The 19,168-nt window shown below is 43.4% G+C and overlaps 1 protein-coding gene across 2 annotated transcripts in view; it reads left to right on the plus strand.

Annotated features, from left to right (window-relative positions):
* The window catches only part of LOC147027241 (ectonucleotide pyrophosphatase/phosphodiesterase family member 7-like), a 62,135-nt gene that overhangs the window by 13,802 nt on the left and 29,165 nt on the right, over positions 1-19,168 (plus strand). For both annotated transcript variants that reach the window (XM_085883505.1, XM_085883504.1), the window contains one exon: positions 8,692-8,803. In XM_085883505.1, coding sequence (XP_085739631.1) covers positions 8,692-8,803 — 112 coding nt within the window. The remainder of the gene's footprint in view (positions 1-8,691; positions 8,804-19,168) is intronic.

Genomic DNA, 19,168 nt, shown 5'->3' on the forward strand with positions numbered 1-19,168 from the left:
TCCTCCAGAAAGGAAACCTGAAAGGGTTGAACATTATAAGAAATATGAGAACACATTAAATGTTAAAGATTTAAAGTTTCCAATGTCATTGAGAGATATTCCTACATTTGAGAAAATGAAAAATCTATCTGTTCATGTATATGGATTAACGGATGCAAACAAAGTTCAGATGTTAAAAATTTCAAACAACTATAAAAATGATGAAACACACGTTGACCTTCTCTTCTTTACTTCAAAGGAAAAATCACATTATGCTTTCATCAAAAATTTCTCAAGATGAACCAAATTTCAACTATACAAGAGAAAATGTAAAACGTATCCTTGTAAGAGATGTCTCAACTCCTTTCACATAAAAGAACAATTAAATAAACATTCAAAATATTGTAGTAATCATACATCAACCATACTCAATTTACCAAAAGCAGGTTCAAACATATCATTCAAAGATTTTAATAAATCTATAAAACATCCGTTTGTGATATATGCTGATTTTGAAAGTATCCTTGAAAAGATAGATACTGTTTCTCCAAATCCAAATAAATCATACACAAAGAAATATCAAAAACATACTCCTTGTGGTTTCTGTTATTATATGAAATCATCTGTTGGTGATGAATACAACAAGTTAGAACTTTATAGAGGAAAAGATGCTTCAGAGGAGTTTGAAAGATGATTGGAAAAAGACTTCATAAGATGAAGAGAAATAATGGTTAAAACCTATAAAGCAATCTCATTAACAAAGGGAGAGAAAAAGGAATTTACAAAGAACAGTATCTGTCATATTTGTGAGGAGAAAATTGAGGAAGAGGTCAAAGTTAAGGAGCATTGTCATCTTACTGGAAAATATAGAGGTCCAGCTCATTCCCGTTGTAATCTTAATTACAACCCCCTAAACTTTATTCCTGTCTTTCTTCACAACACTCACTATGACACATCTATTTATAAATGAACTTTCAAAGACATCTGGAGATATTTCTGTCATTCCTAACAAAGATCAAAAATACATCTCGTTCACAAAACCAATTCATACATCCCCCCTAACCCATATCAGATTTCTTGACACATACAAGTTTATGGCAAGTCCATTATCTAACTAAGCATCAAATATTAAAAACTTACCGAATCTTAAATGATATTTCTCAAATGAAGAAGAGATTGATCTCTTATCGCAAAAGGGAATATATCCGTATGACTACATGGATTCATTTGAGAAGTTTAAAGAAACACAACTTCCTTCAAGGAAAAGTTCCTACAGCAAGTTGAATAAAACTCATATTTCTGATAGAGATTATACACAAGCTAAAAAGGTTTAGGAGAAGTTTAATATAAAGAATCTTGGAGAATATCATGATTTGTATCTTAAAACTGATGTATTGTTATTGGCTGATGTGTTTGAAACTTTTAGAACAGTCTGTCATCATAAAAATTCTTATGGATTAGACCTCGCTCACTATTACATGGCCCTGGGTTTGGTATGGAGTGTGATGTGAAAAATGACATAACAGAATTTGGAATTAATCAGTGATATAGATATGATTTTAATGATAGAGAAGGCTAAAAGAGGAGGAATATTTCAAGTATGTTCCAAGAGATATGCTAAAGCAAATAACAAATATCTTCCTGATTATAATAAGAATGAGGACAACTCTTACCTGATGTAGTATGATGCTAACAATTTGTACGGGTGGACTATGTCTCAATCTTTACCTTATAGAAAACTTAAATGGGTTCAAGAAAAACATTATGAAAAGTTTTACAAGACATTGTTGTCTCCTCTCAAAAAGAATTGGATGAAGCTGATGTTGGATATTATTTTGAGGTTGATTTAAAATATCCAGAAGAACTTCATCACAAACATAAAGACCTACTTTATGCCCCTGATAAAGAAAGTCCAAGAAAAGAATGGTTAAGTGATTACCAACAGTCATTTAATATTAGAGGTAAATCTACAGAAAAACCACTTACTACATTAAATGATAAAAAAGTTATGTTTTGCATCAAAGGAACTTGAGACAATATTTATCTGCTTGGTTGAGAGTGAGGAAAATTCATAGGATTTTGAAATTTAAACAAAGTCATTGGTTAAAGAAGTATATTGATTTTAATACAAAATGGAGAACAGAAGCAAAAACAGATTTTGAGAATGACTTATATAAATTATTGAATAATGCTGTATTTTGAAAGACTATGGAAAATGTTAGGAATCAACAAAACATAAGACTTGCTACATCTTGGAAACAGGCTTCAAAGTTAATTAATAGACCAAGTTTTGAGTGAGCGGAGGTGTTTTCAGAGAACTTTTGTGCGATTCATTTGAAAAAAGAGGGTATTGAAATGGATAAACCTATTTATATAGGAACATCAATTCTTGACTGTCAAAGTCGTTAATGTGTAACTATTACTGGAATAATTTAATTCAAAGTATAAGGATAATGTGTCATTGTTATATATGGATGCAGATAGTTTTATATTTGAAATTAAGCCAAGTGATGTATATGAGGATATGATTGATAATATTGATATATATGATACAAGTAATTATAAGTCAGGTGATGTGTTGTTTTCATCAAATAATAAAAAGGTTATTGGTAAGTTTAAAGATGAATTGGGTGTGAAGGTCATGAGTGAATTTATAGGATTGAGATGAAAGTTTTATGCTTTTTCATATATTGATAATAATAACATTGAAATGTGTGATAAGAAGCTAAAGGGAATAAAGAAAATATAATCATGGAAACAATAAACTTTAAACATTATTACAACTGTTTAACCTTAAAGAAGGAAGAGTACAGAAAAATGAATACAATAAGAAGTTATAAACATCAATTATATACAGAATAGATAAATAAGAAAGCATTAGGAGCTTTTGATGATATATATATATATATATATATATATATATATATATATATATATATATATATATATATATATATATATTAGAGAATGGAATCAATCATCCCCCTTATGTATGTGTTAAGATATTGAGTTGGGAATTTTAACATGCTACTGCCATCTTTTTACTGATTTATATATAATAGAACCAAGCAATAACCAAACCAAAGAGTGGAGATGTAATCAGCCTTGTATTGGTATTTAAATGGGAAACATAAAGAATGTGAGAAATATCAAATAAGTCTTATTGAAGAAATAACCGGGGTAAAAGTAGGTAAAACCAATAAGCAAATTAATTAAATTTCAAATAAGTTAGAGGATGTAAAGGAAAAAAAATATCCTTGAATGGACTGAAAACTTTGATGGTTATCAATTGAACAATGGAAAAACAATTGACTACAATATCAAAATGATATGAGGCTCAGGAGGAGGCCAAATAAGAGCATTTAGAGAAGTTTATCATTTCATTTCTGCTCAACAAAGACACTTAAACCAAGAACCAAGTTCCACGTTATTCTTTGTGAATATACTCGATGGAAATGAATGTTATATGAAAATTAAGTTATTCCCTAAAGTAGAACATGGGCAAATATTCGTTTGTTCACTCTTTGAGTGGAATGAAAATATAAAAGGGAAGAAGTGTTGTAATCAGTAAGTCTCAATCATTCATAGTCTCAATTTTACATTTGCTTGTGTGGGAGGGAAGGGGATAGGTGGGGAGAAAAATCAGTATCAATTTTGCATTTCCTTGTATGGGAGGGAAGGGGATAGGTGGGGAGAAAATCAGTCTCAATTTTACATTTGCTTGTATGGGAGGGGGAGAAAATCAGCCTCCTATTTTGGGCTTTTGGGGCTTGAATCAGAAAGTTTTTTCCCTTTTCCCCATTCATTTGAATGGGAGTCCCAGAAACCCCATTTATCATCTACTACTGTCACTGGTACAATCTTGTGATGGCATCGTGAGTGGTGATCATTGAAATTCCCAGGATGGTGATCATGCAGGGAATTCCAGCAGAGGGTGGTATTTATTAGAGTTGGAGGGACTAATAGGATTATGGCACTGTTTTTAATGAGCAGTAACTTCCATTTTCACGAGTACTGTATGTGTATATTTAAATAACTAAAGAAAACATAATAAAGAGAATCTTAATATCAGTATGAGCACTTTTTCAGGGATAGATTGGGTGGAGGAACAGGGAAGGGGTAGAGCGATGAGGATTTCCTATATTTAGTCCAGGATTGCTTTTTAACCCAGTTTGTAGTTAATCCCACTCGGGGGAGTGCAGTGTTAAACCTCCTTTTAAATGACGATCCCAATATGGTGGAGGAGGTGGAGGTTGGGAACATTTCAGAGCAAGTGACCATAACATTGTTTGTGCAAAGATTCTGTTAAGGGTTAGAGTTCAGGATAGTAGGGTAAGGCTATTAAATTTCAGGAAGACAAATCTTGAGAGTATGAGGAGATAGTTGGGTGATATAGATTGGGAAAGGTCAAAAGGTTTAAAGGCCTGAAAAAGGTCCAAATGGGTCTAAAGGGTCGAAAGGGTGTTAAAAGATCGAAGGAATCTTAAGGGTGTAATTTAAGGTCTAAAGGGTCTTAAAACGTTTCAAAAGGGTCTTCAGGACAAAGGGGTCTCCAGCGTATTAAAAAGTCTGAAAGGTGTGAAGGGCAAAAGGGTAGAAAGGATTCTGAGTGTCTTCTGGATTCTAAAGGGTATAAGATTATTTAAAGTTTTAAAGTGATTTCTCAGCAATGAGGGATAAGGCCAAAAACGACAAATAGCAGGAGACCTCAGAAAGTTATGGTCGGATTTGGACGAAACTTGATGGACATGTTGGGTATGTGACCAGGAAGAATTGATTCAATTTTGGTGAAGATCCAGATCCGGATCCGTTAATTTTAAAGTGATTCTTCACTATTGAGTAAGAGGGGCTAAAAAAGATATACATACTGTATAGCACGATATCTCAAACAGTTGTGGACAGATTCGGACGAAACTTGGTGGATGAATTGGGTAGGTCACAAGAACAAGCCGATTCGATTTTGGAGGTCCGAATCCAGATCGGACCTTTGAGTGGGATTCAAAACATATACTGTTCAGCCTGACGGAGGTATGCACTCCATCTAAAGCCGTTCTTGTTTCTTGTTGTGATCTTAGCAAACCATTTCAACCGAGTGTATACATGATGAGATGCTTGCTGTTTGAATTGGCTCATTTAATGATCTTGTCAGGTCAGGTTCGATCTGTGACCTGCTACAGGTACCATGTAAACCTGTACTAACCTGTTCCATGGTCGGGTTGTCGGCGACTAAACCGTCTCCCCCACCAGGTTTTCTGGTGAGGAGGGTGTTTGGATATGGACACCCAGCAGGATTAAAAACAAAACCTGTCAAAGGGCGGAGGAGCTCCTTGTGAGCCAACGGCCATCCATATCTAGTGCCCAACTGTGTCTGCGGACGTCCTCCTGCAGTTGGGTTACTTCTTATTAGGAGGTTGGTGGCAGGATTTGCACTCCAGCCACCGTAAAACGCTTCATTCCGCAAAACGCAAAAACGCAAAAAAATCTGAAAACCCACTCCGTCGGAGTACCTCCTGTGCAGCTTCCCTTCGCAGGGCAGCTCACCGGATGACGGGATTGGGGCAAAGCCTTCGGACCCCCAATCTTTGATAGGAGGGAAACCACGGGGTAACATCCCTGGGTCAGATTGCGGGAGAGTGTGTCGGAGTGGTGCTGAGGTGTCGTCCACCAGACGGCGGTCTCCTTGGGTTAACCTGAGGCGGTCCCTTCGGGTGGGTGCCTGGAATGTCCTATCCCTAAGAGAGGATGATCACCTGTCTCTGTTATCATCTGAGCTCAAGCGTTTGGACATCGGGATTGCAGCTCTCTCTGAGGTTCGGAGACCGGATTGCGGCGAGATAATGGTGGGTGGTTACACCTACTATTGGTCTGGTCGCTCTGATGAGCCACCATACCCAAGGAGTTGCTGTAGCTGTGTCCAATAAGCTGACCCCAATGATAATTGAGGTAACACCAGTCAACGGCGTATTATGAGATTAAGGATTCGTCACTCCTTAGGTGTCATTTCCTGGTCTCTATTTATGCTCCGACTGAGGCGAGTGATCTTACCGTGAAGGATGCATTCTACGCCACACTCGAGTCTGTGGTTGATCAGTGCCCCAGACGAGATACACTTCTAGTCTTGGGGGATTTCAATGCATCGACTGGAACTGATAGGGATGGTTATGAGGTGTGTGTTGGTCCCCATGGGTCAGGAACTATGAACCAGAATAGCACTAAGTTCCTTGACTTTGCAAGAAGTCATGGACTTAGGGTGGCTGGTTCATGGTTTCAGCGCCCGCAAGCTCATCGCTGGACTTGGTATTCCAACGCTGGCGGTGTGGCAAAGGAGATTGACCATGTCCTCATTGACGGTCGTTGGAGGATGATCCAGAATTGCAGGGTTCACCGGAGTGCTCAGCTCCTGAATCCTGACCACAGGCTTGTTGTACCACCTCTAAAGCTGCACCTTAAATCCTGGAGAATGGTACCATCTCAGCCTAGGTTGGATGTTGGCAAGCTCAGGGATGAGAGAGTAGCTGAGGAGTTTGCGAAAAGGCTGAGTGGACACTTGGGGGTCTGGGTGCTTTGGGGTCCTGAAGAGTTGTGGAGCACCTTCAAGACCACCGTCCCTGATGTTGCCGGTGGATGCCTTGGAGTTCACCGCAGGGCAAAGAAGAATTTTGTCTCTCAAGGGACACTGGATACCATTGACCAGAGTCGCAGGGCCAGGCTGAATGGCAGAGCTGAGCTGTTCAGGGAGCTGAGGCGTAAAACTGTACGTGCACTGAGGGTGGACAAGGAGGCCTATGTGCGAGGAATCTGTGAGGGGTAGAGCATCACCTGTGGACAGGTGATTCTCGTCCCGCTTACAGGGGAATTCGCGCATTACGTTCATCCAAGCCCATCCCTCGGAGCACTGCAGTTCGAGCAGAGAGTGGTAGGCTCTTGACAGAGGAGTCTGAAGTGAAGGCCCGCTGGGCCGGTTACTTTGAGCGGTTGTACCAGGCTGATCCCCCAGCTGTCGAGTTGGACGTCAAGGGTGTTACAATCCCTGTTGCTGCCCCTCGAATCAACTGTGGTCCACCATCGCTTGTGGAAACACGGGCTGCGGTGAACCAGTTGAAACGGGGCAAAGCTCCAGGGATCTGTGGCATCCATGCTGAACTTCTCAAGGCTGGTGGAAATGCTGCACTCGCGTCGTTGCATGCAGTTTTGTGCTCTGCCTGGAACACAGGCATCATCCCAACTGACTGGAAGAGGGGCCTTGTTGTCCCTCTCTGGAAAGGGAAGGGTGATCGCCAAGACTGCAACAACTACCGAGGGGTGACGCTGCTCTCAGTGCCGGGCAAGGTCTTTGCTCGGATAATTCTTGATAGGGTTCGCCACCATCTGCTTGAGCACCAGCGTCCAGAGCAGTCAGGCTTTACACCAAAGAGGTCAACGATTGACCGTATCCTTGCTCTTCGTGTCCTCACTGAAGGCAGACGAGAGTTTCGGCAGGGGCTGCTTGCAGCCTATGTTGATCTCTGTAAAGCGTTCGATTCAGTGAATCGGGATGTCCTCTGGAGGATTCTTGGTCTTCGTGGGGTGCCACCGAAAACTGATCGATCTGATGTCTGAACTCTACTCTGGTACTGAGAGTGCTGTGAAGTGTGGTGGTACCGCCTCTGACTTATTTCAGTTGTTACTGGAGTTCGTCAGGGATGTGTACTTGCCCCCACACTTTTCAGCACTTGTATGGACTGGATTTTAGGGGGGATGTCGGAGAGATCAAGTTGCGGTGCATCGTTTGGCAATGTCAAGATCTCGGACCTTGATTTTGCAGATGATGCAGTCATCTTTGCGGAGACTTTAGACATCCTCTTGGGGGCCCTCGAGGTGCTGAATGAGGAGTCGGAGCCGTTGGGATTACGGATTTCTTGGGTCAAAACAAAGATCCAGGCTTTCGGTGACATCTTGGATGCTGCTGTCCTGTCTGTGTCTGTTTGTGGTGAGGATGTTGAGGTCGTGGATAGATTCACTTACCTTGGCAGTGATATTCATGTCTCCGCAGGTTGTGAGCCGGAGGTCAATAGACGTCTGGGTCGGGCCTGAGGAGTCATGGATTCACTGGATCATGGGGTGTGGCGCTGCCGGTACCTGTGCGGGAGGACGAAAGTCCGAGTCTTCAGGTCCTTGGTACTTCCAGTCTTGCTCTATGGGTGCGAGACTTGGACTTTGACCAAGGATCTGAGACGGAGACTTAATTCCTTTGGTACCAGGTCTCTTCGGAGAATCCTTGGCTATCGCTGGTCGGATTTTGTGTCCAACGAGCGGTTGCTGAGAGAGACTCGGATGAGATTTGTTACCTGCATAGTCCGTGAGCGTCAGCTGCGGCTGTATGGACATGTGGCTCGTTTTCCTGACGCTGATCCTGCTCACCAGATTCTCTCAGCGAGGGAGTCTCATGAGTGGAGGAGGCCAGTGGGCCGACCACGTGCCTCATGGTTGCAGCAGGTTGACCATCATCTCAAGGAGATGGGGATGGGCCTGGCATCTGCCTGGGGGATGGCCAGACGGAGGCCCCCGGAGTACCGGCGGAAAGTGGACGCAGCGACGCGCTGTTCTGGCACATGCTCCCATACCTGACCTGACCTGATTTAATGATGGGATAATTGAAACAATAACAGACACAAGAGGTGATGTAAAGCAAAGTCATGAGTATGGATTTAATTTTTTCCCTTTCACATACAGAACACCAGCACACCCAGCATGGATCACCAGGCAGAGCTTGGAGTGAGAGCAAAGTATGTGATACCTCCCTTTGTAACCATGACGTCTCCGAGTCATTTCACAATCGTTACAGGTAAGACACGTCACATTCAGAATGTATTTCGAGTTTGTAAAAATGAACACGGTTTCTACTTATCAGAGAAAGGAATTGCTAAACACCTTGGTGTGTAATTGCATCCCATGTCATCTCCACTCAAATTATTCAATAAATTGATCAATGTAGCAGACTCTTTTGACTTCTTAGTGTTGATGTTGTCGAAGCAGTCTCTTGGCACTGGTTATGCTGGATGGTTTACCATTGTCTTCCCAGAAGTAACTTGACAGCAAGAATTTATAATTTGTTCAGGGTGCATGCGATAGCTCGCCCACTGTTCATGAAAGACACCACGGCATCTTTGTCATTCACCAATTAATGCTGATCGATGGTGCCCCCAGAATCAATGTGCCACCAAAACGTGTATCTCCTCCATAACACCAAAACCATGAAGCATAGTCGCCTGAAACTTTGCATGCACACTAAGGGAACTCCATTGGAGTTCATGAATGAAAATCGAGTGATTGGGTTAACCTAAATACCCCTCTTCAAGATAATTAACGGCCTTATTTCATTTTCTTTTTTCAAGGCGGCGTTATCCTTGTTCACCTTGCTGGGGTCTTAATTTGCCATTTTTATTTTTGGCTTTCTCAACAATGCCTTGAATTGGAACAGGCCACCACGATTTCTTAATAATGAAGTTTTGTTTTTTACACTTTCCTCACTCATATCATCGAATGCCTGATCAGCATACCTACAAATCGATAGATACATTGCAATGCTTATAAACGCCTGGAAATGCCAGAGTTTGTGGGTTTGTTTCATTTCCGCACATGCCATAACTTCAAGAGTCTCTTTGTCTCAACCAAATTTCAAAATTTATACTTCTTTATTGACTTCAGTAGTAGTTCTGACTGATAAAAAAAAGTATTCAGTTCTCCATTTCGGACATTGCTTGACGGTCCGGGTGTCTTTGGGCGCATGATGTTTATATGACCGATCAGCAATCGCTAATCGCTTGTCAGCTAGCCATTCCTTTGCAACCATTTCGTTGGAGTGCTTGCTTGAGTGCTTAAGGCACGTGGTGAGGGATCTACAATATTCGCACGGTCACTGAATATATCAATCGACTTGAACAAAGTTCAGGGCCCACTCGCCTGCGTTTGGCCCGGGCTGTCGTTTTTGTGTGTCAGGTGGTGGCTGACTCAGTGAAAATGTGCATTTTTTTGTACAATCTTTCATTATGCGATCCCTCACTTCAGCATTGATGCATATAGAAAATTAAATGTAAAAAAGAAAAAGTTTCTGCAACCGTTTCGTTGGAGTGCTTGCCCGAACGGTTGAGCCACTTAGCGAGCACTCTTCAAGCTCCAATGGTGATTCCCTGGTGTGGGTCTCCGTGTGGCTATTTCCGGAGTAAGGAAGGCAAAATAAATTAGATGATTACAATGAGTAAAAATGTTTTTACTTGTTACAAAGCAATGAATCGCCACAAAATGGCGGGATAGCTGAGAGGTACGCATGCTTGTTCTAAGCTATCGACCCTGGGTTTGAATCCTAGCCCAGCTAAAAACTGTCATCCCGGTGTTTCACGGGCATGGTGATTCATCAATGTGTGCGCCGTCTCTTGGATGGACATTAAACCAGGCGTCACATCTGCCGGAATCCTCCCTTCCCTCACCCGTCGCCTCTCTCACCCCTTTTCCTCTCTCTGAACCCTCTCCCTCTCTCTGACCCCATCCCTCTCTCTGACCTCAAGCCTCACTCTTCCTATCTCCGACCCCACCCCTCTCCCCTTCCTCTCTCCCACCGTTCTCCCTCTGTTAAGGGGACTGCAAATAACTGACACAAACATTATTTGCCGACCGGAGGGGTACAAAGTTCGCTGCATGTGCACGCATGCAGGCAGTCCTTTGCCAGGTGGATAACATCAGTTTTAAATGCTTCCGCCTGGTTTTAGATCGAACCCGGTGGTTAAAAATAAAATGTTACTATTTGAGCATGTTTTATCGCCCTTCCCTTCCCCTCCCCTCACCCTACCTTCCCTTCCCCTCCCCTCACACTGCCCTACCTTAACTTCCCCTCTCACTGCATTACCTTACCTTCCCTTCCCTCCCCTCATGCTTACCTCCCAAATCCCCTCCCCTCTCCGTCCCCTTGGACATCTCCCGGTGGTCTCTGCATGTTCTATTAACGTGCCATTTTGACATACCCCATTTTGTCCACTCCTGTACTACACCCCCACCCCCAGTTCTCCACAAGTCCCACTACCAAACACAAGTCAAGAACTCCTCCACTCACACTTACCTCCCAAATCCATTGCCCAACTCCTCTCCGCCCCACCCTCCCATCCTCCTTGCTACCACCCACCCTCTCAAAGTGTATCGTGACGTTTGGTGAGGCGTGACTTTTCCCCCATTCCTAGCTCCCCCCTTCCTCACTCCCTCCTTGCTCTGCATCCCACCACCATCCCTCTCCCCCCTCCCCTCTGTATTCTCTCCTTACCCTCCCTCTTTCTCTCCCCCTCTTCATATTCCTATTTAGTGGGGCAACTTAGCTAAATATACAATAACAATTGTGCATTTTGTGAGGAAAGCACCAAATTTGGCACACGAGTAGCCTATCATATTATGAATAGATCTGGATATTGGGCCATCTCAAATTTAGCCGCTGATGGCTGTGGCAGCCATTTTCCACTGCCATTAAAAATTTTGAGATGGCCCAATATCCACATCTGTTCATAATATGATAGGCTACTGGTGTGCCAAATTTGGTGCTTTCTTCACAAAATGCACAATTGTTATCCTAAGTTGCCCCACTAATTCGCGAAGCGATGGGTGATATTTGCTTGTATATCATAAATGTATAAAATTATGACATTTCATCTGTAACATCCTGTATTTACTTGTTTTTTTTCTCTCTTTAAACCTTTACTTCTTCATTTTCAAACATTATGTTGTATTCCTGAAAAATGTGGCTGAAAAGAAATCGTTGTATTTGGGGAAATTAAATTTGATGATATTAATAGGTTTTTCCTGTTATTGTCTGTAAGTCGCACTCCCTGAGATACATGGCTCAGCGGTAGAGAGCTCTGTTATGACCTGCCCCCTTGCTAAGGGTCTCGGGGTCCGGTCCATGACTCCAGAGGTCCCAGTTGATGTGCTCGGGGGGTCAATACGTTCTCCGTATGCGGGTCACGCCGTATAAGTCGTCAGATGTGACCGAGAGAAGTTATGATCTGAATACTGACGCGGATTTACACCCCCACTCACTGACACACAGTGTGTAAACACAGTAATGTAATGCAAAGGAAAGCAAATGCATGCAAATTTGAACACGGTGGAATGAATGTAAATCCATTACTCAGGATCAGAGAACAAGGTTTACAACAAATCAAGACAAATATGAGAGGAAATCCGGCTGACATGCGCTGATAAAGAAATGATTAGGTCAAGACAGACAGGCCCCAAGTCAAAACTGACTACACAATTAAACACGTCACCAGGTATCCTGATCGAACCCCAAGTGAGGAGAGGGGGAGCAAAATAACAAAGGAATACGTGAAATGGTGCAAAGAAAAATAACAAAGGAATACGTACAATGGTTTTAAGAAAAATAACAAAGGAATACGTACAATAGTTTAAAGAAAAATAACAAAGGAATACATGAAATTGTGGCAAGAAAAACAAGAGGTAAAAGAAAGGGGGGGGGAGTGAGGGGATTCATGCATGTTTGAGATGAGGTTCCGGCAGGGATTCAAGCATGTTTGAGATGAGGTTCCGGCAGGGATTCAAGCATGTTTGAGATGAGGTTCCGGCAGGGATTCAAGCATGTTTGAGATGAGGTTCCGGTGAGGATTCATGCATGTTTGAGCTGAGGTTCCAGTGGAGATTCATGCATGTTTGAGATGAGGTTCTGGCGGGGATTCATGCATGTTTGAGCTGAGGTTCCAGTGGAGATTCATGCATGTTTGAGATGAGGTTCTGGCGGGGATTCATGCATGTTTGAGATGACGTTCCGGCGGGGATTCATGCATGTTTGAGATGAGGTTCCGGCAGAGATTCATGCATGTTTGAGATAAGGTTCCAGTGGAGATTCATGGATGTTTGAGATGAGGTTCTGGCGGGGATTCATGCATGTTTGAGATGACGTTCCGGCAGGGATTCATGCATGTTTGAGATGACGTTCCGGCGGCTTTATCCCAGCCTCAGACCACCAGAATGGCACAGCACTCCCTCCTTTCCCGCCCCTTTGGATGTGCCTGCAAACTTCATGACCCAAAGGACTAGAGCCATTCCTGCAATACCATGAAGTAGCACATTGCCTCAGGTTAGCCAAGATGATACTCAAAGCAAACGCTTCTGCTTTCTCTCTCGCAGTTCTACATGACACCATGTGCTCCGAGCGGCTCTCCTCCAGCAGAGTCCCTTCAGCGAAGATGGTGCCTCCAACAGGCAGCCACACGCAGCTCGCACAGTTCCTCCAAGAACCCTCAAAAGCTGAATACCCATCACAAAAATCCTGGCCGCGTGTCCCATACCTGCCCCCGCTGTCCTCTATCAAAACTGCGCTCTTAATTTTATTTTCTTCCTCGTCCCATCTTACATTTTTTATGAGCAATCACGAGGTTTATGTAGAGCCCTCTGTTGAGGGGGGGTCTGGGGGAGAGGGGGGGATCGATGAGGAAGGTCTTTTAATTGAAGAATAAAATAAAATTGAAATAAAATAAATAAAGGAGCTAATCTGGGCCCACGGCCGACCCAGCATTTCATATGAGATCCACCTGAACCATCACAGCCCCCCCTCCCCCCTTCGTCACCAACTGATGAGCCCCATGAGGGTACCAGCCGTCATTCAAGGAGCCTTGATTGGGTTGATTGAATAATACGTAACTCCTGTAAGAGTGCATTTACCAGCCACAAGTTGTGCTTCACAGACTTTTCCTTCCTTTGGGAGGCACATTAATCTCGTTCTTTGTGGAAGTTATATTAATGGCCCAGTCATATTTTTCATATTTTTAGATCCTCGTGGAGAATCTCCAAGTCTGACTCACATTGTTGTTCTTGTGGACTTTTTTGTTTCACAGCCTACAGTTTTCATCGAAACTTCCTGAAACTTGGCGTATATATGTAAAAATTCCCTGCGCAGACAGTAACCATCTCCGATTTTGAAAATTCCTCCTAGAAAAAAACTTATGACGTCAAAATATCTCCACTAATGGAAATCGCCGAAAAAATTATCGACGAAACTCGGCAAGCTTTTTGAATTCTGTTTGCGGGAATCGAACAGGGCATTAGCAGAAATGAATTACCGCACATATGATACATCACTATGACGTCATATCAACTTTTATGACGTCATTCTTCTTTTTTGACATTTTTTGTTTCATAGCCAAGAATTTTCATCGGATCTTCGTGAAACTTGCCATGTATATGCAGAAAGCCCACGCGCAGGCAGTGACCATCTCCAATTTTGGAAATTCTTCCTAGAAAAAAAGTTGACGTCATAATATCGCCGCTAATGGAAATCGCCAATACCATTATCTCCGAAACTAGGCAAGCTGATTGAATTTTGTTTGCAGGAATCAAGCTGGTCATTAGCACAGATAATTTATCGCAAACCTGATACTTCACAATGACGTCATATTCGTTTTTATGATGGCATCATTAAGAGGACGAGGATCTTTGCTCATTCGAGCTTGTTCATATTTTAATGTACGACACTCTATACAGAATGCTGGTGCTGCTGAAGTAGCTTCTTGGACAAGGATTATAGTAGGTGGTTTGCCATTGCCTTCCCAGCGTTTATTGCTCGTGCACTATCGAATATAAATGGATGAGGTGTGTGTGTGTGTGTGTGTGTGTGTGTGTGTGTGTGTGTGTGTGTGTGTGTGTGTGTGTGTGTGTGTGTGCGCGTGCGTGCGTACGTGCTCACTCGTGCGTGTACATGCTTTTGTGTCAATTAATTACTTACGTCAATTGATTATGTACTGGTATAATGTACCTTTTGACCCTCAAGACAACTGAGACCCCTTCGACCTCTGAAGTCTCTGTAAGATCCCATGATCACCAAAAACACCCTGAGGACCCAAAAGACCCCAAAGATCCATGAGACCCCATGCCTCTAAGACCCTGTAGACTCTTCAAAACTGCACTGTAATCGGTGTGTGTGTGTGTGTGTGTGTGTGTGTGTGTGTGTGTGTGTGTGTGTGTGTCATGTTTTTGTGGAGTTCAACTGGAGCATGATTCTCCTGTTTGTACTAGACCCTGGAGTTTCTGTGGTACACCAAAATGATCGCCATGATCTACTGAGTTGATTAATCTTGTTAACTACAAAGAACCCAGAAGATTTCTGATGTTTTAAATGCACACACCGTGTTAAGGTGTACAGAGCAGCTTAATCAGTCCTTCTACCATGGCATGGCATTCTAATTACAAAACATATAACAAAATTATAATAACATTGTAACAAAGCATATATTAATCACTTCTAATAATATTAACAACAATAATAATTGTGGTATAATTTGGCAATAATAATAACGAACATATAATGCCCGTGCTGGCCCAAGCATTCCTGGACTTGGTGAAAAGGCTAGCTAATGCTCCAGCAGCACAGCAGGTGGGTATGCAACAAGGCTGTGAAGACCAATAAAAATTTGATGCAATGGACCAATGATTCAATGGATCAAACTTTCCATTTCTGGGTTTGGAGCTTCGACAGGTCTCCTTCAGGGCTCTCTGCTGACGATCTCAAAGTTAAGTTTCTGGTCGTTATCAGTCCCATTTTAACTGTTGATTTTCTCACCTACATGTTACTGTGTGTTCCTAGTTCGGTTTGGTTTCAAAAATCGTGCTATTTTGTGAGATTTTGTCAACCTTGTCTTACCGGGTGCTTGAGGCCTCTCCTTGAGGCTTGAGGCCCAGCGGTTCCCCTCGGCGTACGATCGTGTTTATTTGTTTTTTTTTCTCCCAATTACCTTCAATTCCTATCTTCCCCACTTTCCTAACGTCCCCCATCCCTCCCAACTAATCACCCTATTTCTTATCTTAAATAAAAAAACCAAGCAAACAAAAAAACAAAAACGCTACCTTTCTCCTTGCTTGCTCACGAGTCTTGGTTCTTCTTCTTCTTCATCGCCTCTTCTTCTTCCTACTCTTCTTCTTCTTCCTCGACTTTTTTTTTTTCTACAACACTTCCATGCCCTAATCTGTTGAAAACTCTCTCAAACATCAATAATAATAACAAAAACTATTTCTTACAATGCTTCATCTTCCTCTTTCACACGTGTGGTACTCTTTACTGTATCATAATGCACGACTCTTCTGCTGTTAAAACAGACTGCTCTCAATTCGACCTTTCCTTCATACCTTGCCTAAAAAATCCACTTGTTACAGCGTTTCTTTTCTCTCTTCTCTGAATTCGCCTTTATTGCATCCATCAAGAATTGTGTTAAATCGCATCTCTGACCTAAAACTTTAAAAAAAAACCCTAGTTTGCTATGAATGTTCGCTTTCCATCAACCATTCTTTTTTTCCATTTTCAGTGTGAACTCACCCCTCTCATCCCTCACTCTCAAAGCAACCATTCCACTCTTCTCCCTCCAAGCCTCCCTCTCACCTCTCTCAAAAACTCCCCCCTCACCTTTCTCCCACCATTCATCCCCCTCACTCATCCTTCTCAAAGTTGCCCCCCTCCTCTCATCCACAAAGCTGCCTCCTTCCACTGCCTTCTCACCTCCATCTCTTCACAACACCTCGTCAAATGCTCAAGTGCCTTCTTGCCCCTCTCTTTTCCCCCCTCTGCCCCGCACCACAGAGCCTTTTCTCCTCCTCATCCGGCCCCCTCCCCTAGCTATTCTGCAATCCCCCACACTCTTTCATCAACCCTCTTTACCTCCCCCCCTCGTCCGTCCCCTCCCCTCCCCCACCCCTCTCATCCCCGCACCCAAAGCCTCCTCCCCTAAATCTTCATTAAAAGTGTGGACCTCAAATATCCGGGGCCTTCGCTCAAACCTTTCAGATCTTTACATACAGGTTGCCACTGACAAACCAGACATAATCTGCCTTACAGAAACTTTCCTCCCCCAAGACGTGTCTGACTCCCAAGTATCTCTCCCTGGTTACTCCCTCCTCCTGTATGACAGACCTGAGCCTCGTCCTGGTGGAGGAGTTGCTCTCTTCATCAAAGACTCTATTCCTCAATCTCCATGCACTGCTCTCACTCCCCCACACCCCCAGGAATACCTCTGGCTTTGGCTTCCCCTCCACTTCCACCTCATTTTTATATGTGTACTGTACCATCCACCGAACAGTAATGACTCCATCTGCAACTCACTATCCGAAAACATGGACCAACTTCTATCTTCTCATCCAAACTCTCTCTTCCTCATATGTGGCGACTTCAATTGTCACCATGCCAGTTGGCTAGGTGTGGGTACCTATCTCACCTGTCATGGCACCTCAGCAAAAGCTTTCTGCGACTCATTGGAACTGTCTCAATCGGTCAACTTCCCGACCCGCATCTCAACCAATGGTACTCCATCTCTTCTGGATCTGATTTTGACAAATTTCCCTAACAATATCTGCTGTTCTTTCTCCGCTCCAATCGGTTCGTCTGACCACGTCCTTGTCAAAGTGGACATGTCTCGAGCTATTATCAGAGAACCACCTCACCGCCGTCGAGTCTGGAATTTAACTCGAGCTGACTGGCAGGGTCTCCAAGCAGCCCTCAAACTTATAGACTGGTCTCCTATCGCTACTTTCTCCAACATCAACTCATCCTGGGAATTCTTCAAAGAAACTTGCTCTCCCTCATGCACAGATTTATCCCCTCTCGTCTTCAGTTGTCCTACCCTTCCTCCCACCGTTGGTTCACTGAAGCTTGTGGTGAGGCAGTTGTCCTGAAACAACTTGCTTTTGCCTCATGGAAAGCAAACCCAACCAAGGGTAATCTCAGTTCCTTCCATAAAGCTCGGAACAAGTGTGTATCTACCCTCAGGAGAGCCAGAAAACAACATCTTTCTCATCTCAAGTCTGAACTCTCAAACCTCTCTCTCCCACTTCAAAATCCTGGTGGCATCTAATCAAATCTGTTTCTGGTGTTTGTTCCCCCTCCATCCCCTTCCTTGCCTCAAATGGCCGCACTGCTGATACCGCACATGAAAAAGCCGAATGGCTAAACTCGGTGTTTGCAGCTAAATCTTGTGTCCAAAACCCATCACTTTCTCTGCCCACCTTACCCAGTTGCACCCAACTGTCCCTGGACTCTGTGTCATTTTCTCCTGACAAGGTGGAGAGCTTGCTTTCAAACCTAGACTCAGATTCTGCAACCGGTTCAGACGGCATCAGCCCACGTGTCCTCAAAGCCAGCTCTTCTGCTCTTGCTCACCCTCTCTCTGTTATATTCACCCTCTCATTTGCTCATCGTCATCTGCCATCTGATTGGAAATCAGCAAACATCACTGCCCTGCATAAAAAGGTGTAAAAACAGATCCCTGCAACCACAGACCAATCAGCCTTCTCCCAATCATCATTAAGGTGATGGAATCCATCATAGCTTCAGACATGAAATCCTTCCTCTTCTCCAATGGCTAGATTTCCAATCATCAATTTGGTTTCAGACCAGGTCACTCTACCCTGGATATGCTGCTTCTGCTCTCCCAACAATGGATGGAGGTCCTCAATGCCAGACAGGAAATCCGAGCCGTATCCCTGGACATATCACGTGCTTTTGACACAGTCTGGCACCCTGCACTACTCACCAAACTCTCTTCCTATGGTATCCAAGGCCATCTCCACTCATGGCTCGCAGACTTCCTCTCCCGTCGCAGTCAACGTGTGGCCCTAAATGGAGTTCTTTCATCCTCTCTTCCTGTCCAGGCTGGAGTTCCTCACGGTAGCGTTCTGGGCCCTGTTCTTTTTCTGGTTTTCATCAATGATCTCTCTGACTCTCTGGAAAATCCTCTATATCTCTTTGCTGATGACTCCACCCTCTGCCGTACCATCAGTCATCCCTCAGATTGGCAAGCAGCAGCTTCTTCGCTCACTGCAGATCTGGATAAAATCACAAACTGGTCCAACACGTGGAACATGTCTTTCAATCTGGAAAAATCTCACACTCTCACTATGTCTCTTTGAAAGGACCGTTTAACCCCCCCCCCCATCCACTTTCTCAACAATCCTCTGAAAGAAGTCCTTTCTTTCAAGCTTCTGGGTTTCACTATCTGTCGTGACCTTTCCTGGCAAAGCCACATTTCAAACCTCGCCTCCAAAGCCAGTCGCTGACTGGGAATCCTCCTTCCTGCAAAGTCCTTCCTCGGCACACCGGAGCTCCTGACCACTTACAAAGCTTTTGTCTGCCGCCTGATGGAGTATTGCTCTCCGCTCTGGGCTGGTGCTCCTG

Source organism: Eptatretus burgeri, chromosome 5, assembly GCF_056783735.1.
Source record: "Eptatretus burgeri isolate ZD-2024b chromosome 5, Ebu_testis_v1, whole genome shotgun sequence".
Lineage (NCBI taxonomy): Eukaryota > Metazoa > Chordata > Myxini > Myxiniformes > Myxinidae > Eptatretus > Eptatretus burgeri.